Source organism: Aphis gossypii, chromosome 2 (assembly GCF_020184175.1).
Source record: "Aphis gossypii isolate Hap1 chromosome 2, ASM2018417v2, whole genome shotgun sequence".
NCBI classification, from domain to species: Eukaryota; Metazoa; Arthropoda; class Insecta; order Hemiptera; family Aphididae; genus Aphis; species Aphis gossypii.
In genome coordinates, this window is record NC_065531.1 from 64,846,023 (window position 1) to 64,873,151 (window position 27,129).

General features: G+C 30.6%; 3 protein-coding genes across 3 annotated transcripts; all 3 read right to left on the bottom strand.

The window, feature by feature from the left end:
• Positions 1-952: 952 nt before the first annotated feature.
• On the bottom strand, positions 953-7,098 carry LOC114127264 (titin-like). Its single transcript, XM_027991449.2, has 2 exons — positions 5,957-7,098; positions 953-2,464 (listed from the first exon to the last, which is right to left on the bottom strand). The coding sequence occupies exons 1-2, from the start codon at positions 7,044-7,046 to the stop codon at positions 1,137-1,139; spliced, it is 2,418 nt and encodes an 805-aa protein (XP_027847250.2). The 5' UTR covers positions 7,047-7,098; the 3' UTR covers positions 953-1,136.
• Positions 7,099-15,151: 8,053 nt separating this feature from the next.
• LOC126550082 (tetra-peptide repeat homeobox protein 1-like) lies at positions 15,152-16,603 on the bottom strand. Its single transcript, XM_050200997.1, has one exon. It carries the CDS (start codon positions 16,525-16,527, stop codon positions 15,589-15,591), a length of 939 nt encoding a protein of 312 aa, XP_050056954.1. The 5' UTR covers positions 16,528-16,603; the 3' UTR covers positions 15,152-15,588.
• A 3,513-nt stretch (positions 16,604-20,116) lies between these two features.
• LOC114122431 (titin-like) lies at positions 20,117-26,788 on the bottom strand. Its single transcript, XM_050200228.1, has 2 exons — positions 25,765-26,788; positions 20,117-21,477 (listed from the first exon to the last, which is right to left on the bottom strand). The coding sequence occupies exons 1-2, from the start codon at positions 26,674-26,676 to the stop codon at positions 20,554-20,556; spliced, it is 1,836 nt and encodes a 611-aa protein (XP_050056185.1). The 5' UTR covers positions 26,677-26,788; the 3' UTR covers positions 20,117-20,553.
• Between the last annotated feature and the right edge of the window lie 341 nt (positions 26,789-27,129).

The window sequence follows — 27,129 nt, forward strand, 5'->3', positions numbered from 1 at the left end:
AAAGCGTATATCGACATGAATAATACGCGTGTTGTATAACTTGTATATAAAATAGTAAAGATAAAACTGTTTTAAATATCTTTCTAGTTTCTACATATGAACTTTTTTACGTTTTTTATATTCACGAAATTACTTTAAATATAATTATATTAATTATTAAAAATTCATAAAAAATATTTTTACTAACACAAATACATGAATATATCATATATAGGTAGAAAAAACAGATAAAATAATAAAGGCACTCATCAAATTATAAACTGTAGATAATAGGCAAAATAGACATATATATTCTTGACCCTAGTTTTTGTAAATAAATATATAAGACTTTATTATCGTTATTATTTATATAAGCGCAAATTATATTAAATTAATAAATTATTTATTTATTCGTTTATAAGAAATAATAATATTTGAATTTTACAAATAGTTAAAAGTATATGGTTAATATTATTGATATTTTTATATGAGTAAATATTTTGAAATTATTATTTACTTTTTTATATTATACAAATGAATTTTATAATAGTATAATACCTATCAATAATACCTTTTATTTACACAGGAAAGTCACAATATGAGTTCATTTAAATTTTAAAATTAAACGATGTTGGTAAATAAATTATAATTTATTAATTAAATTATATTATTATGATTAATGAGTTTTAGTTAATGTTTAAAATATACTGCCCAAAACTATATATAGACACCAATGCAAAGCTATAGATAATTTATCTTAAAGTATAACAACTCTAATATTACTCAAAGCTTCTAAGTTAAACAAATTGTTTAAAATAGTTTAATATAGGTTTTAAATTAATTTGTGTAGAAAAATGTTCTCTTTTAGTTGTGTACAAATAGTAGGAGTAACACAGGTATTATGATTGAGCTTTAACGTTTACAGGATAAGATGTTTTCCATAATAATTTCAAAGTTACAAAAAAACAGAATGTAGTATAAAATAAGTCTTTATTTGATTTCATTACATAGTTATGTACATAATGTTCGTTATCAACCGATGTAAGTATATGGTCGAATACTTTAAGTTTCGGTAATCATAACACAAAACCTAACCTAACCACAAAATTATAATGTGGTTATAATTTGTGACTAGTAACAAAAAATTAATAAAATTTCTATTGATAATCGATGTTCTCTGGTTCACCTTGCTGCGTTTGTTCCGAGTGTTCGTCAGGTTGTTGTGCTTGTTCATCGCGATCATCTTGTTTTTGTGACTGTTTTTCGTATTCGTATTGTCGTTGTTGCTGTGATTTTATTGCATGTACGTACTGCAGTTGTGGTTGCAACTTTTCCTCGTTTTCGTATTCTTGTTGTTGTTGTGATTGTACTTCTTGCTCATATTGTTGTTGTTGAGATTGTACTTCATGTTCATATTGTTGTGTTTGTGTTTGTACTTCTGGTTGAGATTGTTCTTCGGGTACGTATTGTTGTGGTTGTGATTGCACTTCCGGCTTGAATTGTTGAGGTTGAGATTGCTCTTCGGGTTCATATTGTTGTTGTTGCTGTTGATCTTCAGACTCGTACTGCTGTTGCTGTTGTTCTACTTCTTCTTTACGTTGAGTTTGATCAAAGAATTTTTGTTCGTGGCTTTTTACTTCGTAAGGTACCGGGACATGGACTTTTACTGGAACTTTGACTGGATACGGCACATGTTTTTCGACTGGATAAGGCACCGGTTTGTCGACGGTATACGGCACGTGCTTCTCGACGGTTACCTGGTATGGACGGTCTACTGGTACTTTAACCGGATAGGGTACGGGCTTTTCAACTGTGTAAGGGACGTGTTTGTCGACTGGCACTTTCACGGTATACGGTTTATCGACGAACACCTTGACGGGATATGGGACGTGCTTGACGACTTCATAAGGTACTCGCTTCTCGACGTAAACCGTGTACGGTTGTGGTATGTGCACTGTATATGGCTTGTCGACGGGTATCTTAACTTCATATGGGACATGCTTATAGACTGTGTATGGTTGCGGCACGTTGACTTTAACTTCGTACGGGACAGGCTTGTCGACGTGCACCGGATATGGCTTAGGAACGTGCACTGGGTAAGGGCGGTCAACGGGCACTTCGACCTTTACCGGGTATGGTACCCGTTTCTCGACCTCGACCGGGTAAGGTTGGGCCACCTCCCGGATGATCGTCTTGGAGAGAATCACTTTCTGCTCATGTCCGTGCTGGAAGTGTTGACCGTTTACTACATTACTGTAACTAGTTGCAGCGTAACCGTAACCAGTGTCAAATACGCCTCTTTTGCCATGTTCTTTTCCGTTGTCGTTTATTGTCACTGCTGGCACTGTTGTATTTGTCGTTGTCGCCGCAACGGTCTCCTCGGTCTTGTCGGTCTGCAGCTCTGCTCCGCCTACGACGAAAGCGCACAGCCCGATGACACACGTAATTTGCAACAATATTACTACCATCGTTGCAAAGAATTTTACTTAGTCCTCATCAATGGGTTAGGTTAGAATAGATCTAATGTGAACGAAAAGATCAACTGATGTCTGTTTCTCCGCGTGCTTGGCTTTTTGTAGTGTGTATTGTGTGATCTAACAATTAACCGCTGACCAACTAGGAGTACTCTGTAGTAAAAATGACCCCTCCTCAGAATTTTCCCGCACTAATCTACTTTCTAATCTCGACGAATTGTCGCATAATAAGACTATAATAGTAATGTCATAACGCATTTTAGGATAAATGATATTTTTATACCTACGAACTTAATTAGTGCGTGATATGAAAAACGTTCGTATAATTATCACACTTAATAATAGTGTATGTAACTTATGTTGTTGTTTTGTTGCTATATACATATTATGTATTATATAGCACTACATCATCAACTGCCTACGCACTAGTAGGATTCTTTACTATCACACCGTTTGTTATGAAAGTCTAAATTGGTATTTTACATTATTATTTATATTGTTATAATTTATAATAAATTACGCTCGAAAGATATCTATGATAGTTCGTAAATAGGTCTCTATGTTTTTAATAAAACATTTTTTTAATGTTAATCGTTATAACTGTTCAATTAAAAACAAATATGAAATTAGTATATAATGTAATATTTTGGTATATTATTACTTATGTACAATTGCTGATTAACTATAATTAAATTATTCCACTTTAATAATAATTTTTAATTTTTACTTTACGCTGTAATTGTATAGAGTAGTCAAAGTTACTTTCATATTCATGATAGTGTTCAGAACATTTTACACGTCAATTTTTTTAATTATAGTATACATTTATTTTAAAACAAAGTAGTATTACCTTCTGATTAAAGCAGGATAATTATTATATATTCTTATAGTATCAATTAATATTAAATGTATACTAATATATTTTATTCAATCATGATTTATGAAAATGAAATGTTAAATTTCTATTTCATTCATGAAATGTTAATGTTTAATTTATGTTGTTTTACACAAACGATAACTATTTCATAGATAGCATCAAATGGTGAAATTATTATGTATAAACTATATTATAGTTAATAATTGAAAATTAAATAAAACAAAATTATTGAATTAATTTTACGTCGAAAATTAATATGTAATAGACATAATATTATTATGTAGAAATCGGGAAAGGCTTGAGTTGGCTTAGTCTCCAAAAGTTTTAATGAGAGCTAATAGGGATTAATATCTTTAAAGTATGTGGTTATAATATTTTATTCTTTAAAGTTCATAGTATTAATAGTTATTGTTTTATAAATAATAAACATAATTATTTGGTTAAGTTATCAAAAACTTTCCAAAAATCATCGTCATTTATCAGTTATCGGTAATTTTAAAAGTTATTATATTGATTTAAATAACTAAATTTGTATAATATTTGAAAATGCAAATAAAATAATGTATAGAATTGAACAGTGAACATAAATTATAATTGGTGTTATAATAATCAAATAAAAATAGGATAACATTAATATATTATAAATGTGAAACTATAACGATTAAAACTTTTTGCTAAAAAATCTACATAAAAAGATGTGGTGAATATATGATTTACAACTAGTTATTAGTTTATCTTGTCTATAATATTTACTATGCTTTGTATTTTTTATTAATTTCTATTTTAAATTGATTATTTACAGTTTTAAAAAAAACATATTTAATGTTTATTCAATTTCTTCAGAATAAACGAGTCGCGTATACTCATATCATTATATTTTAGTATCAAAGTACCGTTGTATAAAATATATTTTGAATTTATGTATGACGTATGTGTAACCTAACCTAATCCATAGGTATTTATATACCTATTTGGATAAAAATTAAACTCTCAAATAAAATTAATTTCAACACAACGTGATGCAAATATTATATGAACATTTTTTGTATTTAATAGCTGCAGTCTAAATCTTAATTTTTATTTTGTTAATTTTAGCCCATGATTAAAGATATTAATGATAAAATATGGTTATTATTTTGAAACTTTTAACTTTATAAACACAATGATATTAAATAAAAGCGTTATTTTTTGATTATGCTATTTTTTACCACAGTAGACATAATATTATTTTATACATTGCACGGTTTCATATTCTATGACAAAGCACACATTACAGATACCCCTTGTATTGTCCACGTGTTATGTATGAGTTGTATAATATAAACCCTTTCAATGATGGACATTTCCTTATACGGCTAATATAACCTTTTTTCAATTAGCGGACAGCGGATAAATCCCTCTTTCTCATAGCATTCAACCATAGTAGTATCTAATGAAAAATGATACGAAAAGGTTTCATTCGGTGGTTGTAATAATTTTGATTCCGACGTATTTTAACCTGTTATAATATGTATAAAATATTTAAAATATATACAATACGTATAGAAATAATATTTTAAATCGTTTGTATAATACGATTAGGTATATCGAATGAGTTAAAAAAAAAAATCAATTAACTTACAACATCGAGCGAGAAGTCAGAAAAAACATACGTTATTTGAATATAAATTTATTCCCATGTCGATAGAATTTAAACAGGTCGGATATAAAACATAAAACATGTATTTTTATCCGAAAACTAGCTTATTAATAAGTACTTGTACATATATCCTTTACTATATAGGTACATGCGTACAGCGTATTTTATTGCCAATGCTTAACATTATATGTATGGATTGTCTCTTTGTTTTATAATATGAATTTAATCAATACAAACTAATAATTTATAACATATTATGTTATTCATTATATTTTACCGAATAAATATTTATTTAGTTTATAAAACCAGTGAAAGTAAAAAATAAAGCCGTAATGGAAATAAAGTTAAAAAACGAGGATGTAAAAAACTAACGTCGAATAAGTGCACGATGTTTTTCATATATTTCCATTCGGCCTACTCGAGTTATAAATGCTTTTTAAACTTAAGTATGTATTTTTTTAAATAAAAAGTATAAAACGTACCTACGCATATTATTCGTATACGAATTGTTCATATTCTCTCAAGTATTTAGTTTATTGTAATATTTTGTACAAACAAAACGTTCTGTTTTCAAAGTTTTCGTACTCTATGTGCAACAAATAGTAAACTCAAATCATTTACTCAATACGTTGAAGACCATATTATATTATTATTTGTTTACTAAATTCTAATATATTAACATATTAGGTACGTCTATTTCTGTTTGGTCTGTAATGCACAAGAAATAAAACCACTATTAGAATCCAATTACTACTGGAGAATGAATCATTATAGATAATAGTTTATGTATAGTATATAGCGAAAGCACTTTGATTTCGACTGGTATAGAGATGGCTAAATAACAACATTTGCATTAAAAAATATAAAAAATTGTATATATTTACATAAAATATTATATTATTTACGAAAAGCTCTATATATATATTCTAAACAGCAAAAATAACAAATTATTAGTTAGGTTAAGTTAGGTTTTCACTTAATAGTATTAATTCAATTTAAGTCCACTATGGTTTTCACTTTGGTAGAGATTGTGTTTTGGTTTGTTGTCGGAAAGTTGGTGAATTGGTCTCCATGAATTGTACGTAAAGGATTTTTCAGTTTGAGTACCAGCCGGGTATGGTACTGGGACTTCAATTCTCTGTGGAACCTTAATCTGGTATGGAACTGGTTTGTGCACGATATACGGGACAGGTTTGTTCACAGTAAACGGTACTCGCTTCTCTACGACCACCTGGTATGGCTTGTCGACAGGCACGCTGACTGGGTAGGGAATCGGCCTCTCCACCGTGTATGGTACGTGCTTCTCGTATGGCACAAGCACGGTGTACGGTCGGTCAACGAACATGCTGATGGGGTAAGGTACGTGCTTGACGACTTCGTATGGGACCAACTTCTGGACGGGCACTGCGTACGGAACGGGTACGTGGACGGCGTATGGTTTGTCGATTGGTACCTTGACTTCAAAAGGGATGTGCTTGTAGACAGTGTACGGTTGTGGTACGTTGACTTTGACTTCGTATGGGACCGGTTTTTCTACTTGCACCGGATACGGCTTGGGTACATGCAATGGATAAGGGCGATCGACGGGAACTTCAACCTTTACTGGGTATGGTACACGTTTCTCCACCTCGACCGGGTATGGTTGGACCACCTCCTTTTCGATCGTCTGGTATTCGATTTTTGTGGGTACTTCCAATAGATTCTCACCTTGCACCTCTTGGACTTTACCATTTGGCAAACCGTACGATTCTTGACTGTGTATGGTTTGATCATTTGTAACTTGGTTTAAGTTCGCTGTCTGTCCATAAGCGTCTTGGTTTTGCGTTCCTTGATCTATTGCCACTGCTTGTACGGGCGTTCCTTGGTCGTGTTCCAGCGTTCCTTGATCTAGTGTCACTCCCTTTCCGTAAGCGTTTTGGTCATATTCTTCTTGTTCAGGTGTTCCTTCTTCGAGTTCTGCTTGTTGGCCATTATCGGTATCGTACGTACTTCTTTTTCCAGTGCCACTTTTATCGATTATGTGTTGGCCAGCAACGAAGGCGCATAGTCCACATACTAAAAATATTACTACGTTCATCTTTATTCGATTTGAACTGATCGACTGATGATCGTTCTTCCGTTTCACTAGCTTTTGTAGTAACGTTTGAGAGAGTATCTTCCAAAAAGAAATTGTTTCCTACACATTGCCCCCACATAAGATATGTCAAAAATACTTTCTACTGTGGTACTGGTTTGATTTTTTTTTTTTTTTAATATATATTTATAATCCAGTAATAGACTAAATGTTTATTTTAATATTTTATCCGTATTATTATCAAATACTCGTTTTTATAATGTCATTGCAAAAAAAAAAAGTACATAAACAGAAATATTATATGTATTATGCATGGATGCATTGAACGAAAGTATAGGAAAAAAATTCATCGAAACGATAACGGAGGTGCTTAATTTAAATATCAATACATTAATTTTCTATGTGTCAAATGTATAATTTTTTTTATTTATTAAAATCGTTAATAATACGATACTATAATTTTATTATTTTTTTATTTGACGTAGTGAATATGAATTAACGGGAATATTATACATTCAGGAAGCAATAGCTTCTATTTCTTTATTTTTTTTTTACTGCTATGATATTTGAGACTATTTTAGTCTTGTATATTAATATACATAGTATTCATATATTAATATATTGCTTTTAAACATTTTATAATATGTCAATTCTGCAAATGTTTGTATACATTTTACTCCCAGGTCAAATATATATTATAGTGCCGTATAGTTATCTATTAATTTTATGATACATATTACATGTGTTATTGGACGTTTGTTTTAAAGACAATATTTACATTAGCTTATAGAATTTAATTAGTTTGGATAAAATATTATCTTAGACTAGATATCGGGTTTTAGTTACAAGCGCATTTGTACGGACCTAATGAAGGTTAATCATGTGGCTATAAAAAATAAAATAAAAATACTTTTTATGTATGTAAGTTCACATTATTTCCTTTGTTAGATTACACGTTATTCAGTTGAATACATTTTTTAATATAGTTCATAATATTATAATGGTAGTATAATAACCATATACAAAGAAAATATGGATGAATGAATTCAAATGAGTAAAAACACACTATTATTTTAACTGTACATAATATAAATTTAGTATCTTGGCACTGGAAAACAACCACTTTTGTATGCATAGAAAATTATTTTCTATACATACCTAAGCATTTGGTACTTAAAAACATATGATAATAACTTAATAGCTAGGAATGTATAACATACATTTTGAACGAATTTTTATTATTTTTTTTTTTACCTTTCTTTCTTTTTCATTTTACGAAGGTTTATTTTAATTCATATTTTTTGTTTGATTTAAGCCTAAAGGTTATATGAAATATAACAATGTTGTAACCATAGTTATTTTAATAGTTAAATAATTATTGAAGTACAATATGTTAAGTATAAGGCACAAATTTATCACTCGATTAAAATATAGGTGAACATGTAGGTATGATATTATGTTTATACTCTTTTATGCATTCAATCTCATTATACTCGAACGTAATGTCGGATCTATAATTCTTAGGCTCAAGACAAGAAATAAAATTTCATTTCTATGCATAAATGTTCACCAATAATTGACTGTTTACCTCAAAAATCTATCAGTGATTCTTGAGTATTTTTTTTTTTACAAAAATACGGCTCACTATTTATACTGGTATGCATTTCTAGTAGAATAATACAGTTTTATTTGCCACCATTTGACGCGAATTTGGTATCTCTGATCCTCCTGTGTATATATAAGCTGGTGGTTATGGATAAAATACAAATACACAACTATACACTGTTTTAAATTTTTTTTTCTCTATAATACGATCTTCTATATTATGTGAACACTTTAGTCTTTAATATTTATTAACACATAAATTATTATAATATGATATTAGAAGTACACGACGGTTTTAAAACCATGTTTGGCTCAAAAGTGAATCTATATAGATCATTTTCGTGGTAGTACCAGCTTGCAACTGAGAAGAGCTATACAATTTTTATATGAAATGTATGTATATTGTATACATATACATATAAAATATTTATTTATAAATTTAAATATAAACAATAGTTATTATTATCCTATATCTTCATCGCGTTGTGCATATTTAATTTAAATATGATTTATTCCGTTATTCGAGTTAGTTTATTTTTTCATCTCATGTAATATAACGTGTTACATGTGATTGATTAAAAAACGATAATATTATGATGTGCTTATGTACAATATCTTTCACTACGCATAATAAATTAATTAGAACGATGCGCTACTCCGGCACATGATTGCACAGGCACGTGCATGGTCCGCGACGACAATTCTCCGGGTGAAGGACCTATGTGGCTTTGGCGTCCGGTTTTCAGTCGTCGCTACAATATTAGCGTGTTATATTGTAACATGCGAAAGTACATATTTTTATTTTATTCCTAATCCTAACACAAAGTTGTATACAGTTTCGAAAACATGGTATGGAACTTGTCAGAAATGACAAATGTATACCTAATGGAAAAAAAATGTTCGCTAAATATTATACAGTATAGGTACCAGTCCTCGTCGATAGAAGCTCGTGTTTTCGATTTTTAAATTTAATATAACAAGTTTTTAATCGTTTATATCGATTATGGTGAATAATAATGTGAGCAATAATTATTCGAAGCTGAGTTAAAAGCTAAATATTATGCTCTCTCATCCCTTTCACACAAGATTTCCACAAGCATACTATCTATATTTGTATGGTGGTAGACGGAGAGCGCTGAAAATGTCACTCTCAGCAAAAATGTTGAAACTGACGTAAATTACAAAGGTATTATAATAAATTGGTTCGCATACGACACATATAGACATTTCGATACCGTAGAATACGCTGCACTAGTGTAAATGCTCAGTTTTTGTTTTTGTATTGGTAGGAATGGATGGAAATCCATTTATACTAGTTTATCTGATGAAAACACCCGATTAAAGGGAAACATATATTATTACCTACAGCGTACACGGGGAAAATGTATCATGTGAATATAGGTGTACGGGACGCACGATTTAACGATATCGAAATTAATATTATAATAATTTTATCTGATATAGTCATAAACAAAACTACATAACTACCTGTGGGTATACCTTTATTATAATAGAAAAAATGAGCGCGGAAATGCGATCAGAAATGCAAATGGGCTGACGGATATGTACGGGAAATAAACTCGTTTACTCGTGTACAATAAATTAAAAATATATGCAGTATTGTAGTGGCATAATTTCATAATATAATATTATTACATATTATGACGTGAAAAAGTGGACATAATAATATATAATATTATGTTGATATGAATCCGAGATGAACAGAAAATGCGAACATTTATAATCGATCGTTTTTATTTTATAGTAGAAATAAATGATAAAGTCGATTGTTTTATGCGAAGTTGTAGCATAACAATAATACGCATATCACTCATATATTGCCGGTTCAAGATAATATCCATGTCGTATGGGTGGGTGTTGGAAGATAAAAGAGTACTTTCGTTTCAGGTGTGAAATAAAATAAATTTATTATTTTATAATGTTAACATTTTATTTGTGGGCTTTATTTGCATACGAGAACATGTTCGTGTGTACATTTTAAGTTTACGTAATTTGTTTTCATTCCATTCCGCAAATACCATAAATGCAATTTTTATATATATAAAAAAAAAAACATCTTCCTATAAATTCTGATCAAATTAATCCTCGCATAACTCGATATGTGAAACCGGTTGTTGGAGCTAAATATAGAATCATTAGCCATATTAATATTTGATGTGAGGCCGGACATAAAATTTAAATACATAATAATAACTTCTTGTTTTGCACTGTGGTTACTAAAAATAAATTTAAAAATATGAAATTAATAAATAAATATATGCCATAGTATAGAAAAGTTATTCGTATCAATTACATATGATATTTCTAAACTATAATTCTGATGTATTATATTATATTATAGTAATAGGTATAGGAAATAATAATATTATGATAGTACATCATAATTATATATTAAAATATAGAATACTCACTATAAAATTATATAATTAGATCATATTACTGTATAGGATACTTATGAAATTTGTGTATAAGTTAAAACTCTGTAATTATGAATGGTAATAATATTATAGAAAGATCTAAAAAAACAATTTGTCTGAATTGTATTCTACAAAATATATTTGAATTTAAAATTGTAAATGTTTATTATTATTATTTTATATATATATATATATATATACACTATTATATACTCTTTAGTATCCTAAACTTAAATATAATATATCAACTGGTATTGAATATGAATTGTATATGCGTTTATTTTTTTATTTTAGTACTTACTACTTATATATAGTTATATAACATTGATTTGATTCTGATATTAATTATATGTTTTATTTCTAATAATAAAATAATTTTTTTATTTATTTTTATAACGAGTAAAAAATAAAAATTATTTAATCTATCTTATGTTGTGTTTATTTTGTTCTTTTTGATGATCGGACACTCAAATTTTAAATAAATACTGCACTTAAACGTCCACCGAAGAACTACAGTGCGCGTTTCATTGCTATATATCCTTCATATTAATTATAAAGTTATACAGTATCTTGGTACTTCCCGTTGTACAATACATCTGTCGGTTCAATTAGATTGTTTGGAATCATAAAATGTAATAGCATTTTTACTTTTTTTTTCTGAAACTAACATAGTTTAATAATAATATTAAAATGTTTTAATATCATTATTTATTTTGCATTCAAATAGTCACCAGCTCAAGTTACAACAGTTTTGAACTTTTAATATTTTCGATTGTAGTTGGTGAGTTTTTAGATTAAAATATAATACTAATTATATATTTTTTTATATTTTATGATACATTTATTTTAAAACTGGTTATGATGGTTACGTCGTCATTAATTAAATTTAATATAACTAGGTTACAGTTATATGATAACACGATTACTAGAGCTTTTCATATTTTTTGTGATTTTATAAAAATGATAATCGTATTATATAATTTACCGCAAAACGTAAACGCAATGATTTCAACTGTTTCAAGTTTTTTTTTTTTTTAAACGTATTCGAGCCCATTCGATTACGAAGTATAAGTATAACTAACTCACTAATGAATACAAATGGAATTCTGTACGAAACAAATATATACGTACCTACCGATTGCGGGTGTCTTATAGATTCCGATAAGAATGGATTTTCGAAAAGCAATAGCTGTTAGATAATAATAGACAATATATATATATATATTTAAACTGATACACACATTACATCGTTTTGTATGAAGAGTAATTTAACTGGAGCCATGGTTTTTGTGAAATTCAGACCTGGAAACGCCGCACCTATACGTCCAAATAAATGGTCCGAGGAAACGACTGTAATCCATTACACGGAACACCCCCTCCATGTGCAAGTTGGAAACTCGAAGAAAATGATTTACCGAGAATTTCGTGATTTAGGAGAAAAATTATTTTTAACGCGTGTTTGTTACTCGTCGTTTTTCTGGAAAATAGTTTTGTCGACTGTGCATATTATAATAATATGGTGTAACATATATACCTACAAAGAGTTTAGAGATACAAATATTTTTCATCGTTTTAAAACCATATACATACAGGGTGATTATTTTAACAATAAACACTAATGGTCTCAAAAAATTAAAGTCCCCATTAACATTAAAAAAAAGTGTTCGTATCATGAAATAATAGTTTATTAAGAGGAAACCACACTCGCGTGTGTTGTCTCTGTCTTCTACATGCGTAACATAGTTAAAAACTGTTTTGAGTGGGATGACTTTATTCTCTCGATATTTATATAAGAATTATACAAATTATAAATCGCATTGAGAAAAGCTTTATCTGTGTCGTAGCGTTTTGATTTTTTTGATAACATGATGACAACAGTTAATGTTATCGGCTTGGGAACTAAATGTTTTTTTTATTTAATTATTATTATTATTAAAATTACGACATCGGTAAAATTCTTTCCAACGTGATTTATAGTTTTGGTAATTCTGATATCAATATCAAGGAAGTAAAATCATCCCGCGCAAAACAGTATTTTAAGTATGTTACAAGACAGAGATAACACATGTGGGTATACTAAAGATTTTGAAAGAAACCATAATATAGCACTATATTCTGAAGGTGTAGATTTTTTTCAAAATGTTGATGTAATATAATTGAATACGAGTTATAAATAAGTTATTAGTATTTAAAGCTATGATGTGTGGAGTGAATTGGCAAAGTGATAACTCGTAAAATGTCAGTCTGTTACTTCACTCATCAAAACTTTAAACACTTATTAGTTATCACTTATCAGTAATGAACTACTCGTTAAAAATGAGATTTTTATGGATCTAAATTCTCAGAAAAATATTCTTCGTCGGAAAATGAAAGTAAAAATAAAAAGCCACAGTGATTAAAAAAACTAGAAACTTATGGGGAAAAATGATAATGATTAAAAATATAAAAACAAAATCATCCGAATGGAAATAATATTGTATTTTAATGATTTAAATTTATGTAAAAAAATCTATATTTCAAAAATTGTTAAAATTAAATTAGTGTTTATTATTAAAATAATCATCATTTATGGTGTATAATATGAATTATAATAAATGTTCACGTTTCGATGAATCATTCGAAAAGTTGAACGTGAACAGACATTTTTGTTACAAAACTTTCTATTTTTAATGGAAACCCTTATTTCACTTTTCGTTATTTCAATGTTTTTTGTTTTTTATTAATAAATCGTTGCTTCCATAAAGTGCCAGTTTTGTTACAATAATAATCGTAGTGAAGCTAAAAGTGTTTAATTCCAACAAAAGCAACTAAATCGTAAAAAGATAATCCCTGTTTCGCTTAGATCTAAAATAATCATGGCTTTATTGGAGTTGTTAACAAAATTTTAATCACTAGTCGAAACTAAAATCTATTCTAAAAAGAATAATATTAATATAATAGTTATGCGCAAATATTACAACAATTAAAAGTAAAAGTTTAGTTTTTAATATAATCATATTTATAATTTCTTGATTTAGTTGTTTTTTTTTTTAAATACTCTCTGTTAGTTTAATAACATCTCAAATTGAAAAAAAAATATAAATATATTTTCAGTAGCTTCAGATGAACTAGAAACAATTTAATCAAGAATAAAATATTTAAAAACATACAAATTATTCAAAAATATTCCTATACTCTAAATAGAAAAAAATGTATGTTTTATTTTTTAATCTATTCCATTTAAAAGTACGAGTATTATTACCTAATTTATTTTGTAGACCTAAATTATAATATTTAATTGTAAAATTATAGAAATTATAAGTCCATTGTTTACAATAAATACGTTAAAAAAAAATTTAATTAGGTATCTATGCAGTATGTTATTTATATATTGTTGCCAGTATGCAAAATAAATAATATAACGAATAATTAATATTCTTTTTGTAATTATTTATGTAAAAAATATATCCTATTACTGTTCTTTTTTATTTGATAACATTTAATACTTTTAATTATAAATTATTATATTGTGAAAAAAATGTACACTATTAAACCGAATTTTGATTTTTCTAATAATCTAAGTATAAAATGTTTGTTGTTGACTTAATGTTCTAAGCATAATTTAATAGTTTATGATCTTTATAATTTTATATATTATCAGGGAGCAAAATTGTTAATAACATCATATTATTTACATAAAATATATTTAACTGATAATATATTTACATACTTATACTAGATTATTAGTATATTATTAGTCCTATTAATTTTTCAAATATCTATGTTATTAAGACAATTTATTTAAAGATTAACGATAAACTATAATGTATTTTGAGCAAGAAATTTCTAAAATAATATAAATATCAAAGGCTGAGTTCATTATCAATAGTAATAAGTACGATATTATTTTAAGTCTGCAGTACCTACTTATACAAATTCTACTAAAAACCAATCAACCAATCATAATAACTTTAAATGAATTTCCACTTACGTAGAAGTTTACTTAGTAGTGGGTTTTATTAGTTACTTACGCCATTTCGATAAATAATTATAATATACAGAATTTAATGAAAATATGAAACAAAGTATAAAAATAATTCTTTTTATTAAACATATAATATAATATAAAAAAGAGTATAAAAAACAGAATATAGTATATCATTTTTAAACAAACATAATATAATTTTTATGTATAAAAAAAATATAAACACAATTTTATTAAAACTTTTATAGTTAAATTTTTTTGTCACGCAAATATTATTCTATAAGTATATCATTACATATTTGGTTTAGTATAATAATATTGTGACGACTCAACTATCGAGATCTTTTCAATTCAGAGAAAATAACATTTAACAAATTATCATTATACGACTCGATCATAAAATACTTACTTACTGTAAAATAAACATTGTCTTAATTGTTCATATAATTACAATATTTGAGTATGATTTATGCTCTGTACAATAAATGTAAACAGCAAATTTGAGCTCGAATATGACTAGATTCAAATATAAGTTAGCTTAATATTCGCTGTTACCGTGATGGTAATCGTGTTCTTCATAATGTTCTTGGTGTTCGTAGTGTTCGGGCTGGTATGTCTTGACCGGGTACGGAACTGGAACGGCGACTTTGACCGGCACTTTGATTGGATACGGGATCGTCTTGTACACCGGATATGGAACTTCCTTTTCAACCGGGTAAGGGATACTCTTCACCACGGGCACGGGGTACGGACGTTCAACTGGAACCTTGACCGGGTAGTGGACTGGCTTCTCGACTGGGTATGGTACGATCTTTTCGACGGGTACGTGAACTGGGTATGGACGGTCGACCGGAACATTGACTGGCACGTGCACTTGTTTCTCGACCGGGTATGGCACTTGCTTCTCGACGTACACCGGGTACGGTTTATCTACGTGCACGGGGTATGGGCGATCGACGGGCACTTTGTAGGGTACGTGCACTTCCTTGACAACGGGGTATGGATGGGGCACTGGAACTTTGACGGGGTACGGTTTCTCGACGTGCACAGCGTACGGTTTTGGTACTTCCACGGTGTACGGCTTGTCAACTGGAACGGCTACCTTAACTGGGTATGGGTATGGTTTTGCTACTTCCACGGGGTACGGTTGTGGCACATTTTTGGTTATGGTTTTGACGGGTACATGGTGTTGATATGACGGTTGTTGGTGACCACCGTATGCGTAATCTCCACCGATGTTTGCATATCCTGAACTGTAACCATTGTGTCCAGCACTAAAGTCTCCGTATCCGGCACTGAAGTCTCCGTGTCCGTAGCTGCTGCTCGCAATTTCAGAACCGCCGTGTCCGTATTCAAATTCAGATACGCTTCTCTTGGATTGGTTATCATCTGATTTTGCTTTCTCAGCTGAATCTTCTGCTGCTAAAATGTAGGCGCACAACGCGAATGCGCACGCCGAAAACAATATTACTTTCATCGTGTTTGTGTGTTCGTGTTTTAATCGTTGTCGAACCTGCCGTAGACCGAACTGAATGTGAATGGTGCTCAATTGTCGGCAACAGGCACTTTTGTAGTAAACCGTTGGTGCTCCTTCCGGGAGTGCCAAAACCGGGTTATCGCTCCCACTCGTTGAATGTCTGAGTTACGTATTTCAACTATTAAAATATCATCCTCATAACATATTTCCACGTTGTGGCTAAAAGTTGTTTTATTATCTATTAATATATAACCCAACAGACACGTTTAACAGACTAAAATTCTCTAAAATTAATGATACTCAGATAATATGTTATTCATATTTTGTTTGTGTTATATTATTATTTAATCAGATTGGCTTAAACGCTTGAATTATAGCTATTCGATGCAGATTTACGTTTATTTTTGCACAGTCTACTTAGAATTTAAATCAAAGTATTAAATATCTTAATAATATTGTGAATATTTTGTGGTAAAATTTAAACAACTATTATTTAAAAATGAAGTATAAACAGAAAACAAAACGCTAATTATCGTCATATATTTATTTATTTTATTCAATCAGTGTAATAATTATTAGTAGACCTATATATTAATATATAACATTAAATACATTTAGCACCTTAGTTTTTAAATTTTATATTATTATATATATATAATATATGTATTTCTTATTGTTAAGTTTAAAATTAATGTTATAATATTTTTTACATCCAATTAAATATTTATTCTATGTGTTACATGTAATTATACAATATATATCTTTACTGTAATAATAATATGTATGCTATTTTTGTTTAATATTTCATTATTTATCATACATTTTTTTATTTTTTCACATATTATATTCATACATAACATGTAAGTGAAATATATAGTTTTTATTTAAAATTGTTTTCCCAATATCATCAACATTTTATTTAATCTACACAAAACAAATGATTAAATTATTTAAACAATTAATTTTTTTTTTAAACTATAATAGACATAAAAAAAACTTTTTTTATCAATTTTTAATATTGAGAAAAACTATTGTATTATTCTAATGTAGTTATTCTTTAAATTGATTTTAATTTTTATTGTTGATTTCTATATAAATTTAATTACATTTAACTTTTAAAAATTCTTCTCGAATATCAGTTAGATACTGACTTACATAAAATTTTAAAATTTATTTAAATTAAGATAATTTTACAGATTGTACGATAAACAAGGCTCATAATAACAAATTTGATAGTGCACATGGTTAATTGATAAGTAGGGTTCAAATTTAAAAGCATACGCTTATTTTTTATATAATATGAGATATAAATCTAATTTTTATTTATAAATTTGTTTCAAATCAATCGGATTCCAAATAAACCAATTTATTTTTGCTTTTTTTATGTAAATGATTTTTTTTTTTTGCTTATTTATTGATTTTTTTCAATTATTTCAGCTGGGCATTTTTTTAATGATCATTATGCTATTATATTAATAATAAAAAAAAATAATAAGAAATGTAAAAACCCAGAATGTCAATATTGGATTATTATTGTTTTCGTTATCGGCTTGTTTGTTAAATTCATTAAACGAAGAAATTATCGATTTACATATAGCCTGCATTATACATAACCCATAACCTATACGGTTAGTATGCCTTTAACATCGATAGGTATCGACCATTTCAAAATTTAAGATTTAGTATCGTAATTTGAAAATTCTTATATGAAGTATGCACTGATCACTTCAGTGGATTTAGACAGTTCGTTTTCTACATTTAAAAATATTTTTAGTATTCTGTCGGACAATAGAGTAAGTTTAACTACTGAATACCTAGGCAGATAAGTGGTAGTTAATTCTTTTTTTATAAATTTAAATTTAAACTTAAAATTTTTTTATTCATTGTTATAACTAGCCCATGTTAATTTTGGCCATATTAAAAAAACAAAAAACAAGTATGCTTCTTTTTTTGCTTTTTTAAAACTATCGTGTACTTTTTTTGTTTGCTTATAATGCTGTAAAAACCAAGCCCTAGTGATAAGTAATCAAGGGGTCGGGGTAAGAAAGTCACTTATAGTAGTGGCTCCCCATTGGCTTATATTTAATACTATTTGTGTTTCAATTTCGATTTGTTTAATGATCAAAGGAATAATTACATTGATTAGATATTATATAATTAATAATTTGTGTATCCATAATATAATTATAGTCATCGAAAATTAAAAACTTATTTTACTAATAAAAATCTCTGATACTCATAGAATATCAATATTATTCTTATTATTGAATAAATTATTTTTCAGTACTCATTATGATTTTATCAACATTTTTTATGTAAGAAAAAAGTTGATTTTTGACGATTTATCCGTGTATTTTAATGTTTTTTTTTTCTATACTAAAGATGTTTATTTTACTGCTTTAACTACATCTGTTCTTTATTGATAATACCAACGTAGTTTATATGAAACACGTATAGGTTTCATTTTTAAGTCGTTTCGCTATATATTATTGCCCACAACTCACAAGATATAGGAACCACTAGGATTTAAGAAAGTAAGGCGATCGGGATTTGTGTCAACAAATATAGTGTGAATAGTTCCATCCGCACTCAGGTTAGGGCTGTTCTCTATTTTTCTTTTCAAAAACCCGTGTGGTCGATGTACGTTTGAAAACTTTCTTGGATTAAAGTTTCAATTTCGATTAAGTTCGTGTGTATACAATATCATAATATGACGTATGGAAGTACTGTCGTTAATGCATATAGTAGTACTATATTTTTATATATTTCTTTTGTAGAAAAGCTTTATGTAACTAAAAATGAGTAACGTGAAAATTAAAACATATTGGTCTCAATGTCAAGAAATATTTTATCTTATTGGTATGATTTAGTTTAATTTGTTTAATTTCTGAGCTATAGACGCAACTTTGGTTATTTATGTAGGTACGTGACTTAAACATCAACGCCGAGACGATATGAAAAATTTAATCGGGTCAAAGATTGCTGTCGGTGTGATGAAAATGTTTTATTTTATCTAAACTGCATAATTGTATAACGTTATTTTATTTCTATACGCATCAGTGAATAACTACATAAAATATGTTTGTGTGATTACATGTGAATTAGACACATAATATAGTATGGATTGTTGCAGCCGAGTGCGCAGCTCCCGTCTCGATCTAGTCACCCCGATGTAGTGTTATTGTTAATTACGTTTTTAAAGCATCAATTTTATTATTAAGGATTATAATATTACAAATAATTATAAAAAAAAAAAAAAACATTATAGGATTAGTTAAAGTAGGTTTTGATAACTACCAATACCTTATCAGTTTATAACATAATAATAATTATATAAAATAATAAATTGTCTAAATATCGTTTAGAAATTTTATTGCCAAATCGAATATAAATTAAAAATTCCGGAGCATTTTTTTTTTATACGAAAAATAGGTATCAAACAATGATAATGTCCGTCAATGTAAAGTAAGTACAAACAACTAAACAGACCACTGCAGTACTCACCAAAGTCTATATTTTGTTTCAATAGCTTTGATAAGATTTTAGATACATGCGTTACCGATGTAAAATAAAATACCGTACAACAATATAAGTGAAACATGTTTATTTATATTTTGAATAACAATAGAACGTTATACAATATACATTGATGTACTTTTATATATTTGTAATATACATAGATAAAAGGATAGAATTTATATATGTATATATATATTATTTAAAATGGGATTATATAAATAATACCCAAACAATTACACTATTGTATCGTGTATAGTGTGTAATGTGTATACAGTATTATTAATATAGTTATGGTATATAAACTGTAAAGTATTTCACTACTCCATCAGTAATGATATTACCGATAGAACTATGGAGATCTTTTCACTTTTTGCTAGAAAAATCATGATAAAAATGTTCTTAACGTTTCCATTACATTACAAAGAAAAAACATTTAATTAAAATAAAAAAAAAATAGTAAATATTTGCACTTAGGCGTAGTGTGACTAGATCAAGAAATTAGTTAGTTTAATATCCGCTGCTACCGTGATGGTAATCGTGTTCTTCATGATGTCCTTGGTGTTCGTAGTGTTCGGGCTGGTATGTCTTGACTGGGTACGGAACTGGGACGGCGACTTTGACCGGCACTTTGATTGGATACGGGATCGTCTTGTACACCGGATATGGAACTTCCTTTTCGACCGGGTAAGGGATACTCTTCACCACGGGCACGGGGTACGGACGTTCGACTGGAACCTTGACCGGGTAGTGGACTGGCTTCTCGACTGGGTATGGTACGATCTTTTCGACGGGTACGTGAACTGGGTATGGACGGTCGACCGGAACGTTGACTGGCACGTGCACTTGTTTCTCGACCGGGTATGGCACTTGCTTCTCGACGTACACCGGGTACGGTTTATCTACGTGCACGGGGTATGGGCGATCGACGGGCACTTTGTAGGGTACGTGCACTTCCTTGACAACGGGGTATGGATGGGGCACTGGAACTTTGACGGGGTACGGTTTCTCGACGTGTACAGCGTACGGTTTTGGTACTTCTACGGTGTAAGGCTTGTCAACTGGAACGGCCACCTTGACTGGGTATGGATACGGTTTTGCTACTTCCACGGGGTACGGTTGTGGCACATTTTTGGTTATGGTTTTGACGGGTACATAGTGTTGATATGACGATTGTTGGTGACCACCGTATGCGTAATCTCCACCGATGTTAGCGTGTCCGGCATTGAAGTATTCGTGTCCGTAGCCACCGCTCGCTGCTTCAGAGCCTCCATATCCGTAGTCGAATTCGGATACGCTTCTCTTGGACTGTGAGTCGTCTGTTTTTACGATATTCTTATCAGACTGTTCTGCAGTCAAAATGTTGGTGCATAGTGCGAATGCACACGCAGAAAACAATATTATTTTCATCGTGTCTATGTGTTGATCGCAGACCTAACTGAATGTGAATGTTGGTCGATTGTGAGTATCTGGCGCTTTTGTAGTGGACCGCTGCCGCCTACCAGTATAGGTTGCCTCTCCCACTAGTCGAATATTTGAATTATGTATTTGATCTAATACATATCATCTTCATTACCTATTCCCATCTTGAAGCAAAAGTAGTTTAATTCCATCGACTAAATAGTTATTTAGTTATTTATTAGACTAAAAACGTCGTTTCCGCCTTAAGAAACTACATTCACTTTTTTCAATTTATTTTTTATATATCAAAAAAGTCGTTTTTAAATTTTCTATGACCTGCCAATCACTGACAGCTGATTAATTAAAATAGAGCTCCTGTCAATTTTTTACTTTGTGGGCCAATTTAACTAATACAATCCTTACAATAAAAAAAAAAAAGATATTTTTAATTAGATTAAAACTACAAAACGTATTTTGCTTGTTTTATTTTATAAATTCATTAATAGTTTTTTAAATATAAATTTATTGTTGTGTAACATTATGGTTAATTGCCAGCAATCATAAAGAGTACCTAGTTTTTCTTGTGTTAAGAGAGAGTTCATGAGTGTTTTTATATTTGTTAATACTGTAGAAAATGAACGCTTGATATTGATATGTAATTTTTTTTTTGTATACTGTATACTATTGAGTAGTAAGTTGCTTTTTGCTCTTGCGTCACATGGTAACAAATAAATCAGGGTATCAATTATATCAATTATAGATAATTTTTTTCCTTTGATCTTTTGAATAATTTCGTTGTTTTTTTTTTTTAATTGTTATTGAGTTTTTCATACAAAATAATATTTTTGATAATTTACATAAATTGCATTTCTTTTTCAATTATATTTATATATGGTCTCAACAATGTTGAAGTATAGTATGTTGCTATCAATAAATTAGTTTTATTTGTATGTATTATAATATTCAACTTACTTCGAATATTCTAAATTATTTAGATGCCAGACGTTACATTTTTACGTTTGTAATTTAACAATTATAATATATTATACATATATATAACCTAACCTAACCTATTGAAGGCTAAAATAATCATTTTGGGTATATTATTATTATTTGATGTTACAAAATGAGTTGCGATTGTTTAATTAGTCTCAAGTATTGAACATGTAAGGTGGTATTCATATTTAGGTCAAACAACGTAACTATTAAACAATGTACAGTAGTAGCAATATAATAATAGCTGTGTTGCTGCGGATTTGTGTGAAAGTATTATAGATGGGTTAATTATTTAATTTTGCGGAATTTATTATTAGCCATTAGTTATACACGTACGTATGGATATTCATACGTGCAAGATAAGTCATAGTTTAGCGGTATATACCTGTATCCCAATTAGGGGTAGTTTTACAGTAATTAGTTTAAGGGTGGTTGTCAGCAGCCGTCGTGGACCCGGTAATTCTAAGGGGCCCTTCATTCTTCAATACAACAAATTGTAGGTGGTAAAATTGTAATCGAGTCGTTTACATCACCAGTTGTTGTGTTCAATTTACGTAACAATTATAAATTTAATATGTCAAATTAATGTTATAATAAAATAATTTAACTGCGTATAACATAATATGATAAATAAAAACAAACTTTGGTAGTCGATTTCGGTGAACTCGTTCAAAAATGTAGTACGACGAGTTTAAAGCGAGTGATGGATTTTTAGAATATGAAATATACACCTTTGAGGTCATAATAAATATTAAGAAAGTAAAATTCAGATTAACACGCTACTACCTATTTCATTTATTGAAGTGATGCACCGGTTTTTGCGGCGTGTTGCAATTTACAAATATGGTAGATGTTAATTTTAGTTTCCTCAATTTGGTTTTTCAAAACTACTGTTAGAATCCACCAACAACCGATTGCAAACTACTTTTTGATACTAAACTATAAAATATTGTATGTAAGAACACTTATCGAGTCTTTTAATGCTGCCTTTCACAATCAATTTTTACATTATAATATACACGTAAGACTAGCTGAGAATTTTACCGACAATATTGCGTGTTAGTGATATTAGTCAAACTTCCATTAAGTTTTGTTATTGTTTTCCGTTTGTTTTGGCGTTTACGTCGATTTACATGTATCGTTTCTAGACACGTTCACCCCTAACATGAGCATTTTTTGTTTATAAATTATATTGCACAAAGTTAATACAAATAATATCACAACATTTAAACGTATGTACGTGAAGTATTAATAATATTACAATGACCCGAAATGTTTTAAAATCTATTAGACGTTTATTTCAGCACTAAGTCGGTTTGTCAACTAGCACATTTATACACACACACACACACACACACACACACACACACACACGAGACGACCATCATTCACGATTCACATAATATTATGTTATTGTGTTATGAGGGAGGAGTAATAATATGATCGCGTCTTTATGTACAACGATATCGTACGAGCAGACGACTTTATGTCATTAAAAACTTCTACGATATATATGTATGCATATAATATATATAGATAGATACATATGTATGGCGTACACGAGAAGGATAAATCCTGTGACGGGATTTCGACTTAAACATAATACTATTACACAACCGTTTGGCTAGCGACGAAATCGAAAGCTGGCTGGAAATGAAATTATAACTCGGTTGATCTTCTTTGCCGTCCTCCCCTCGAAAACTAAATAATAATAATATAATATGTTGTAGGTCTATATGCAAATGAATCCATTTATAATGATTAATGTCGTTGTGAGTGTTTGAATATAGGAACTTACGTTTCAAACGAAACAATTTCTTCATTATTATCATTATAAATATTATATTATTATTTTCGTAGTTTTATAACATATTTAGTCAAAGGAGAAAATGCTTTTAAAAAGATTTGTTTTAATATATTTATTTTCATATGTGTGTATTTTAAATTAATATTGTGAGTATCAGAGTCATGCTACAAAGTTAAGCCGACTTATAATAAGAGTATGAAAAAATTTATTCATGGTTATCAATAATGATCTTACGACTCTTACCAAATTAAATATATATATTATCGAAATTTTCAAACCGTTATATTGTATTAAAGACTAAAAATATATTTAGGTGTGTAAAAAGTTTAATTCGATGTTTCATATGGTTTTTTATCATTTTAATTTATAGTATGAGTATAATTTGTCGTGAACAAGAATTATAATAATTCGTCGAGTCCGTGAATCCAACAGCCGCCTCCTTATTATTATTAAATACAATTTTACGTGTATTTGATCATTCTATTATGGAATTTAATAGACCAGTTTATTTTGTAACCATATATTATTATCAATGATAATGACCCGTTCTTATAACATAATATTATTACTACATATCGTCGATTGGATGATATCATAGGTTAAATTGAAGGGTGTTGTCCACCGGCCGAATGTTCGATATTCAACCGGAACGACCATAAAACGTATTAATAGGTAGGACGAGTTTTTTCACTTTTGCGGATTCTGTCCCCATTTTACAGTCGACGAACGATCGCTTGTGCAATAAAAATACGTCACGTTCTTAGTCTAAATATTTTTATCATTATTTTCGTTTTAAATCTAAACTCAAATACATAAAACAAAAATTAGAATATTTTAAGACAAAATATTTTATTTATATATTACACATGTATATTATATGGTTTATTAAATTCGTCACAATTTCTATATATAATGTATTGTATTTTTACATATTTTTAAACATAGAAAAATAACGTATATTAATAAAAAATGTAATTAAAAAAAAAAAAAAAAATAATGTATACATATTATAATATTGAGCTTAAACGAATAACACGCGCTGATATTACGTCCGTTCATATAATGTTATATTATTACATTCACGTCGCGTGCGAATTAAACTATCAATCGTATTAAAATATAATATTGCAACGGCCCAACAGAGTTGATACAACTGTGAGGTGAAAACTATCGAGATCTTTTTTTGGTTTTTTCGTTTTTCTCCCTAAGAATTGTAGGTATTAGATATTGAACACGAACACTATGATGATATAATAATAATATTATTATCGATACGATTCGCGACTTGATTTTTTTTTTTGATTATAGCGTTAGCTCGTTACAGACCTATTCGATCTGGCGAATTTGATTTGGCTCAACGAAAAAAAAAAGAAGGATGATGGCATTATCTTATTATTATACATATAAATTGGGCGCGAGTTAATATCTGGTAACTTTGGGGGGTGGCGAGGGGTAGTAATGTGTGGGGGGAAGGGCGATGGTGATGGTGACTAGCTGCTTACGAAGGAGTCAGATTAGTATCCGGAGCTGCTGTGGTGGTAGTCGTGGTGTTCGTAGTGGTCTGGTTGGTACGCCTTGACCGGGTATGGAACAGCGACGGGCACTTTGTAGGGCACTTTGACTGGGTACGGGATTTGCTTCTCGACGGGGTATGGCACGGCCCTCTCAACTGGGTATGGGATGTGCTTCTCGACTGGCACCGGGTATGGGCGGTCGACGGGTACCTTGACCGGGTAGTGGACGGCCTTCTCGACTGGGTACGGTACGATCTTCTCGACGGGTACGTGCACCGGGTATGGGCGGTCGACTGGGACGCTGACGGGCACTGGGACGTGCTTCTCTACCGGGTATGGCACTTGCTTCTCGACGTACACTGGGTATGGCTTGTCAACGTGTACGGGGTATGGACGGTCGACTGGTACTTTGACGGGCACTGGCACTTCCTTGACGACTGGGTATGGGTGAGGTACTGGAACCTTGACTGGGTATGGTTTGGCGACGTGTACGGCGTACGGCTGGGGTACGTCTACGGCGTAAGGGCGGTCCACGGGTACGGCAACCTTGACTGGGTATGGGTATGGCTTGGCCACCTCGACGGGGTATGGGAGACCGACGCTCTTGGTGATGGTCTTGACTGGCACGTGATGTTGGTACGAGTGTGCGGCGTACGCGTCGTGACCGGCGAAGTCGGCGTAACCGGCGCCGTAACCGCTGGCCGAGACGAGTCCGTGTCCGTAACCGGCGGACAGGATGTCGGCGTGTCCGTAACTGTCAGCGGACACTCCGCCGAAACCGTAGCCGGTGTCGAACAAGCTCCTCTTGCCTTGGGTCTTGCCGTCGACGGCTTCCTTCTTGGCCGACTTGTCGTCTGCGGCCAGACAGTGAGCGCAGAGCGCAATAGCGCACACCGCGAACAAAGTCGATCTCATGATTGTGGTGGTGTGCAAGTGATACGTATAACGACGACGACGACGACGACGACAACAGCAATTGGCGTACTCGGCAGATCGGACTGGACGTGAGTGTTGCCCGTTGGTCGTCGTCCGCCGGTTATGTAGCGTTCCGTCGCCGCCGCCACCACCACAGTCACCGGGACCCGAAGCGGAGGCAGGTTTTTCGCTCGCCCCACCCCGCCGCCACTACACGAGTGACCGACGGACAGACCTACTTTCTACACCCGCGGTTCAGTGTCACGTATTATTACTATTATTATTATTATTATTATTTAATAATATTCACTCGTCGGAGTAACAGGTCGTAAGACCACTTTTGTTTTTATTTCCATCGGTTTCGATTTTTATTTTTTCCGCCGCACAACGGGAAGAAATCGAGATTTGTGCGTCAAGGTCGACGTCGGCCGCCGGACGGATGATCGTCGTCGC

Excerpts from the sequence above, each read along its gene's own strand:
- LOC114127264 (XM_027991449.2), bottom strand. The coding sequence starts at position 7,046 with ATGAACGTAGTAATATTTTTAGTATGTGGACTATGCGCCTTCGTTGCT. Across the intron at positions 2,465-5,956 it reads TAGTGGACTTAAATTGAATT|TAAAATTCTTTGCAACGATG; the intron begins AATACTATTAAG and ends ATGAGGACTAAG.
- LOC114122431 (XM_050200228.1), bottom strand. The coding sequence starts at position 26,676 with ATGAGATCGACTTTGTTCGCGGTGTGCGCTATTGCGCTCTGCGCTCAC. Across the intron at positions 21,478-25,764 it reads ACCACAGCAGCTCCGGATAC|GTCTGCGATCAACACATAGA; the intron begins TAATCTGACTCC and ends ACATTCAGTTAG.
- LOC126550082 (XM_050200997.1), bottom strand. The coding sequence starts at position 16,527 with ATGAAAGTAATATTGTTTTCGGCGTGCGCATTCGCGTTGTGCGCCTAC.